The sequence below is a fragment of the Eptatretus burgeri genome, chromosome 10 (genome assembly GCF_056783735.1).
Source record: "Eptatretus burgeri isolate ZD-2024b chromosome 10, Ebu_testis_v1, whole genome shotgun sequence".
Taxonomy (NCBI): Eukaryota; Metazoa; Chordata; class Myxini; order Myxiniformes; family Myxinidae; genus Eptatretus; species Eptatretus burgeri.
In genome coordinates, this window is record NC_140970.1 from 57,727,630 (window position 1) to 57,735,957 (window position 8,328).

Consider the following 8,328-nt stretch of genomic DNA (forward strand, 5'->3'; position numbering starts at 1 on the left):
ATTCATCTCTACTTGTAGTCTCAGCTAATGAAGCCTGTTGATGCTACATAGTTTCTGCCTCAACACAAGGACAGGATTCAACACTGGAAGGTTCCGGTTGACTTTCACTCCGACTGCGTGAAAACCTTTTCACAGCGACTGCTTCAGCGGATGAAACAGGCTCGATTGTACTTGAACCTTGGTGCCGTTGTTTCCCATGTGCAACCACACAAGGCTCACTCATATCCTTGATTCGATTTTCGTGACTTTTGCCTGGCTCAGAGGGAGTTTCATTGCCTGGCTCTGAGGAAGTTTCATTGCCTGGTTCTGAGGGAGTTTCATTGCCTGGTTGTGAGGGAGTTTCATTGCCTGGTTGTGAGGGAGTTTCATTGCCTGGTTCTGAGGGAGTTTCATTGCCTGGTTATGAGGAAGTTTCATTGCCTGGTTGTGAGGGAGTTTCATTGCCTGGTTCTGAGGGAGTTTCATTGCCTGGCTCTGAGGGAGTATCATTGCCTGGCTCTGAGGGAGTTTCATTGCCTGGCTCTGAGGGAGTTTCATTGCCTGGTTCTGAGGGAGTATCATTGCCTGGTTCTGAGGGAGTTTCATTGCCTGGTTGTGAGGGAGTTTCATTGCCTGGTTCTGAGGGAGTTTCATTGCCTGGTTCTGAGGGAGTTTCATTGCCTGGCTCTGAGGGAGTTTCATTGCCTGGTTCTGAGGGAGTTTCATTGCCTGGCTCTGAGGGAGTATCATTGCTCGGCTCTGAGGGAGTTTGATTGCTCGGCTCTGAGGGAGTTTCATTGCTCGGCTCTGAGGGAGTTTCATTGCGTGGTTCTGAGGGAGTTTCATTGCCTGGCTCTGAGGGAGTTTCATTGCCTGGCTCTGAGGGAGTTTCATTGCCTGGTTCTGAGGGAGTTTCATTGTCTGGTTCTGAGGGAGTTTCATTACCTGGTTCTGAGGGAGTTTCATTGCCTGGCTCTGAGGGAGTTTCATTTCCTGGTTCTGAGGGAGTTTCATTGCCTGGCTCTGAGGGAGTATCATTGCTCGGCTCTGAGGGAGTTTCATTGCTCGGCTCTGAGGGAGTTTCATTGCCTGGTTCTGAGGGAGTTTCATTGCCTGGTTCTGAGGGAGTTTCATTGCCTGGTTCTGAGGGAGTTTCATTGCCTGGTTCTGAGGGAGTTTCATTGCCTGGTTCTGAGGGAGTTTCATTGCCTGGTTCTGAGGGAGTTTCATTGCCTGGTTGTGAGGAAGTTTCATTGCCTGGTTCTGAGGGAGTTTCATTGCCTGGTTCTGAGGAAGTTTCATTGCCTGGTTCTGAGGGAGTTTCATTGCCTGGTTCTGAGGAAGTTTCATTGCCTGGCTCTGAGGGAGTTTCATTGCCTGGTTCTGAGGGAGTTTCATTGCCTGGTTCTGAGGGAGTTTCATTACCTCGTTCTGAGGGAGTTTCATTGCCTGGTTCTGAGGGAGTTTCATTGCCTGGTTCTGAGGAAGTTTCATTGCCTGGTTCTGAGGAAGTTTCATTGCCTGGTTCTGAGGGAGTTTCATTGCCTGGTTCTGAGGGAGTTTCATTACCTCGTTCTGAGGAAGTTTCATTGCCTGGTTCTGAGGGAGTTTCATTGCCTGGTACAGGTTCGTGTTGATTACTCGATTCTCTCGATGGCTGTTCGGCCACACGACGAGTACAATCGTTTTAACACGTCTGTACTGACCACAATTAAAACATGCCGAGGTTTGTATAGTATAGTTATTATGTTTAATTTTCACCACAACTTCCAAATGTCGAATGTTCGGCTTTAAAATAAATAATTGACGCCGAAAAGACAGGACGTGTTTTTCTTCCTTATTGTGAACACGAACAGGAACGAAGGTTATTTTACACACAATATTACCACACTGTTCCATCTCAGTCATTATCTGCTTTACTCGGGAGGAAAGGAGGAACATTTGAGATGATTACCTTCACCGATGGTGCGTCGAACGGGGAAACAAACATGAAGATATCCGGCTTTATCGTTCGACCGGTCTCGACGAGCTGCGTCACCATTTCCTCTTTCGAGATGAAAACGACGACTCGATGGTTCATTCTCGATGCAGCGATTACATTGTGAAAACCGATGGATTCTCCGATACACAATGATTTTCTCCACAGAGATTTCGGGCGGTGATTTGCACGACAAGGCGTTTTTGGGGTCAACAGTTCAAATCCCGGAACACTGTCGACTCGACGGTCGCCATTATCACGGGCGGGAAAATACAACACTCGATACCTCAGAACAAATAAACACCGTGGAAACGGGTGGGTTCTCTCTCTCTCTCTCAGTCTCGGAACTAGTTCAGAGGAAAGTGAAGAGATAGCAAGGGGAAAAATAGGAAAAGGGGAGAAAAAGGGAGAAAGCAACACCGCCACATGCAGCGCACCACGAGAACCACCGAGCAGCAAAACCCTCGTGCAGTAACAGTTTGGGGGGGGGAGAGAGGGGGAGAGAGGGGGGAGAGAGGGGGGAGAGGGGGGAGAGAGGGGGGAGAGAGGGGGGAGAGAGGGGGAGAGAGGGGGGAAAGAGGGGGAGAGAGGGGGGAAAGAGGGGGAGAGAGGGGGGAAAGAGGGGGAGAGAGGGGGAGAGAAGGGGGAGAGGGAGGGGGAGAGAAGGGGGAGAGGGAGGGGGAGAGAGGGGGAGAGAAGGGGGAGAGGGGGAAGAGAAGGGGGAGAGGGAGGGGAGAGAAGGGGGAGGGGGAGGGGAGAGGGAGGGGAGGGGGAGGGGAGAGGGAGGGGGAGATGGAGGGGGAGAGGGAGGGGGAGAGGGAGGGAGGAGAGGGAGGGTAGAGGGAGGGAGGAGAGGGTAGGGGGAGAGAGAGAGGGGGAGAGGGGGAGAGAGATGGGGGTAGAGAGAGGGGGAGAGGGGAGAGAGATGGGGGAGAGAGGGGAGAGAGATGGGGGAAGAGAGGGGGAGAGAGATGGGTGAGAGAGATGGGGGGAGAGAGAGGGGGAGAGAGGGGAGAGAGGGGAGAGAGAGAGGGGGGAGAAAGAGGAGGAGAGGGGAGAAGAGCAAGAGATATTCTCTGTGAGTGATCTTCTCTGGATTTCATTCCTGATCGACCACAAAATGTCACTTTGTAAACAGGATATTACATTGATGAGTACACAGTCCTGCAGAGGGATGTTAAGCTGGATATCCCGTCTAAAAACATTTGCTTGTGCGTATTTAAAATTACAAGGTACTTTCCACAAAAAGTGACCCATAATTATTTGCCGGTACATCGGCCAAACTCCCGCTTTAAGCTTTCGCAAGCCACAATGGTTGGTGACATGTTCAGGGTTGGCTCTTGCCCAGGTGACATCATTGGAAAGTCTGGTCATGGATTGTGATGATAATGATGATGAGTACAGATGTAATCACACTATATATATAATTAAAGAATAATCTATTTGCTTGTGTGTTCGTTTGTTTGATTTCTATACACTTCTGGACCAGAGTGAGTTGAAAACTGATGGTTGTACTCTGTGTGCCAGCTCGGTTTGAGCCTTGAGGTGGTTAAAAAAAATCCATTGTCCTGTGGTTGAGGATGGAGGAAAGACACCAATTCTCTTTATGGAATATATGTCTGGCATAGCACCACCCCTGGTGGGAACGGGTATTACAAGTTATCACGAAATAACCAATTCTGGGGGAATTAATCCACAACGACAGATTAAATTATTGGCGAGTTGTTTCAAATTCGATGATGAGCTTCCTCACAAAGATACAATGTAAAATAAATTTGCCAACAAATATCCATGTTGCATTCATCACGAATCAATTTAAGGGCGAAAAGGATAATTTTATTGGTGTGTGAAATCACATTTGAGTTTGTACATTGGGTTTGAATCTTGACCCAGTTATAAACAGTCACCCGGTGTTTGGCACGGAAGGTGTGGATCAATGTGTGCACCGTCCATCGGATAGACGTTAAATCAGAGGACCCGTCTGCAGGCACTCACTGGTCGGTGGACATCAAGATCCCACGGTATCTGTCGTGAAGACGAGGTGAGTTATCGCCGACACCCTGAAACAATTCCACATTCCTGTCGAAACAGGAGGTAGGTAGCACGAGGTCGAGGATTCTCGAAAATTCCTCGATACCAGGTTACACTGGTTGCTATCTCAGAGTGTGGTTGGTTGCCCTGCAGGCTGCAACTCTAACACCACAAAAAGGAGTCCACCTCGCCATTGAAATGTGACAGCTGAACGGTCATCTTCCGCTACGAAGGGAAACCATTATCAATCATTCATTCAGTCATTCATTTTGTTCCTCACAATCAAACTTCCAGCTTCACTGTTGACAATGAAATAAACTTGCTCACAACATGGAAGTCAGTACATAATGGCATGACGTCATCTTATATTTGGTTACAATTTCAAGGAAAAGCACAGGCGAGGAGACCGTCCCAAACATTTACTCAACGTCGGCAGGAGCAGTAACACGCAGGAGTGAGTGAGGGTGAGTTTTGTCACATTGGCTTCTGTTGATCGTTTGTTGTCAGGGATACAATTGGTCTACGTCATGTTTGAATTGTGTTCATCTCAATTGAAAATGTTCACTTTTGTTGTGATCATGAAGAGTGCAAGCAGACATGACAGAAGACTCCTGAAACCGCCGGTACCTCTTTCCTCACCACCTTCTGAGACATGAATCAAAGTATCAACAAACCGTAAAACATCCAAACCTCATTCATTAACACCACGTTCACCATACCTGGATTCCAGAACTGACTTGGTTTGCAAGGAAAACTTTTCCAAAGGCTCCTTCTCCCAACAACTTTCCCATCTTCGTTTCAAGAAAGGGATGAGAAAAGAAATGGAGAAACACGCCGAGTCAATCACAATCCCCATCGATACGATGAGAACAACTAAATATACAAATGACAAATTGTTCAAACAACTAATTAATTAATGAAAGGCACAGTTCCAATTTGTCGAAGGTGTGCCAAAGATTAAACAAAAACCCTGAGTTAATTATCAGGTAAACAAACCATTTACAGGTACGAACCTTAAGATCCTCCCATTCAACTGAGCACGTCATTGTCGTCACAAAGACACACTTGAGAGAATCTATCACAAAACAACGAGGACCCAACTTGCAGAGCAACAGGTAGCCTGTGCTTCGAGAAGCAGCGAATACACTACTTTGTGATGTCACGCACAGTGATGTCACAGCTTATTGTGACGTCACAGAGGCACAAAGTTGAATCTCATTTTGTGGGCTTGCGATTTGTTTTTGTGGTAAATAATTATTTGTTAAATGTGCATTTACTGGCGAACATTGTATGTTTTATCAAATCATTATGTGATGTGTAAAATGCGATGATGATCAGATGTCGGTTCGTTCGTTTCCCATTTGAACAGCAAGTTCGTGATCTCGCGAGATCTTAGCTCCAAATCCCGTCTCCGCTGTTCATTTCCCCGTTGTCTCGAGGTGTCCTTGCAATCCATGGATAAGTAAAGCAGAACTTGTTTGGGTTTTATCCTGTACTTCCTGTCTTCGTACATCGAGGTCTCCTCACTAATGTCCTCGTCGTGCGAGTGATCACGGACACGTTACAACATGAGTCTGAGTTCACAGAACAAAATGTCCATCATTTGTATTTCTTTTTTGTAATGACATTCATGACGTCACACCACCGGAACTTGTACCGTTCAGGGCTCCGAGGGTCGGACACACACAGTACCCTCCGAGCCTCGGACACACACGGTCCCTTTCACACCGTTACAAACCAAAATGAGAGATATAATTAGTTTGACCCTGGTTACACGGCATTGGCTTGATGAGGTTTATAACGACCTTTAGTTTCTGCATTAACAACAGAAACAAACTCCGTTAAAAATAAACAGAACTCATTTCCTTTGATCTCATCAGAGTTAACGACAAACCTTTCTTATTTAGGGAGGGGGGGGGTCGCCCTTTGCACCATTCTTGACGTCACACCACTGGAACGAATCGTTCAGATGAATGACTCCGGTGCACACTATTTCCACACCGACCCAAACCTACCTCATGGTACACACCGTTTACACCCCTACCTAAACCCCATCCCCCAGTACACACCATTTACACCCATACCTAAACCCCACTCAGTGGTAATCCCCATTTATGCACTGGGTCAATTCCCACTCCCTGCTACACACCTACTCAAGCCTCACCCCACAGTACACACCATTTACACACTGACCCAAACCCCATCCTGGTACACATTTGCACACCTACCTAAACTCCACCTCGTGGTACACACCATTTACACACCTATCTAAACCCCCATCCCCCAGTACACACCATTTACACACCTACCTAAACTCCACCTCGTGGTACACACCATTTACACACCCACCTAAACTCCACCTCGTGGTACACACCATTTAAACACCTACCTAAACTCCACCTCGTGGTACACACCATTTACACACCAAGCCAAACCCCATCCCCCAGTACACACCTATCTAACGCCACCTCGTGGTACACCCATTTACACACCTATTTAACCCCACCTCGTGGTACACACCATTTACACACCGACCCAAACCCCATCCCCAAGTACACACCATTTGCACACCTATCTAAACCCCATCCCCCGGTACACACCATTTATACACCTACCTAAACTCCACCTCGTGGTACACACCATTTACACACCGACCTAACCCCACCTCATGGTACACACCATTTACACACCTACCTAAACCACCTCGTGGTATACACCATTTACACACCGACCCAAACCCCATCTCCCAGTACACACCATTTACACCCCTACCTAAACTCCATCTCGTGGTACACACCATTTACACACCTATCTAACCCCATCCCCCAGTACACACCATTTACACACCTACCCAAACCCACGGTACACTGTGACATTCGAGGATCTCATCATTTGGTGTCGATGTGAGGCTGTGATGGTTCAGGCGAATCTCATGCGAGATCCCGGGTCGGTTGTGGGACCAGTTTAACTCCTTTATTCCTTTTCTTACAATTTTATTTTATTATTTTGTTAAGAAGAACTTCCTTATCAACCTTCCTCCTCATTCGAGATGCTTCTTCGTAACATCTATCACAATTAATTTTATTTTTTAAATAAATTGTCGAGGCTCGTATGAGAGCGAACACACAACGCACAGCAAGGGGGCATGAGATGAGAAGGGTGGGAGAGAAAGGACAAAACATTGGGGAACAGAGACATTCGGAGATCTGTGGAAGGGAGAGGGATGGGGTGGGGTACACGGGGAATAAAAGATGCACACTACGGGGACTTTCAGGAAGGAGAGCAGGGAATTTGAAGGAGGTGGGATTGGGGTGGATTAGCAGGGGTAGAAAAGATTGAGGTTTTGGATGGGGGATGATAAGAGGTGGTGGTGAACAACTCTTATGAAGGCCTGGAGGGAAGAATGGGATTGAAGAGAGTGTGGGAGTTTATTCCAAAATCAGTTTAAAAAAAAAGAGGAATGAAAGAGTGAAGGTGAGCAATGATTCGAGATTTTGGTAGTTTCCCAGAAGGGGGTTGTGGACGGACCTTGAGCGCCCTGCGGAAATATGGTGGGGACATATCGCAGACAGAGCGGGGGGGGGGTGGGGGGCGAGACCGGAGAGGAGACGGGAGAAGACAGAAAGACCACCGACCTGCCTGTGGTGAGAGAGTGAGAGGCCCAAAGACTCAGCCTCATCGCGGGAGATACCAATGATCCTAAATGCCCTGGTTTCCACAGTGTGAAGCCGAGAAAGCTGAGAGGCAGGATCACCAGCCCAGAGGGGAGAGCAGTACTCCATCAGGCTGCGGACAAAAGCTTTGTGTGTGGTCAGGAGCTCAGGTTGGCAGAGGAAGGACTTTGCACAACGGAGGATTCCCAGTTGGCGACTGGGTTTGAAAGCCACGTTTGAAATGTGGCTTTCCAAGGAAAGATCATGGCAGATGGTGAGACCCAGAAGCTTGAAAGAAAGGACTTCTTTCAGAGGATTGTTGAGAAGTAGATGGGGGGGGGAGTTCTAAACGGTCCTTTCGGAGAGACACAGAGTGTGAGATTTGTCCGGATGGAAAGACATGTTCCACGTGTTGGACCAGTTTGTGATTTTACCCAGATCTGCAGTGAACGAAGAAGCTGCTGGTTGCCGGTCTGAGGGATGACAGATGGTACGGCAGGGGGTGGAGTCATCAGCAAAAAGAAAAAGAGGATTTTCCAGAGTCAGAGAGGTCATTGATGAAAACCAGAAAAAGAACAGGGCCCAGAACACTACCTTGAGGAACTCCAGCCTGGACAGGAAGAGGGGATGAAAGAACTCCATTTCGGGCCACACATTGACTGCGACAGGAGGGGAAGTCTGCGAGCC

The 8,328-nt window shown here is 47.8% G+C and overlaps 1 protein-coding gene across 1 annotated transcript in view; it reads right to left on the reverse strand.

Moving 5' to 3' along the window:
* The window catches only part of LOC147018643 (sperm motility kinase 2B-like), a 136,450-nt gene extending 134,037 nt beyond the window's left edge, over window positions 1–2,413 (reverse strand). The window contains exon 1 of the mRNA XM_085898530.1: window positions 1,934–2,413. Coding sequence (XP_085754656.1) covers window positions 1,934–2,059 — 126 coding nt within the window. The 5' untranslated portion in view covers window positions 2,060–2,413. The remainder of the gene's footprint in view (window positions 1–1,933) is intronic.
* Between the last annotated feature and the right edge of the window lie 5,915 nt (window positions 2,414–8,328).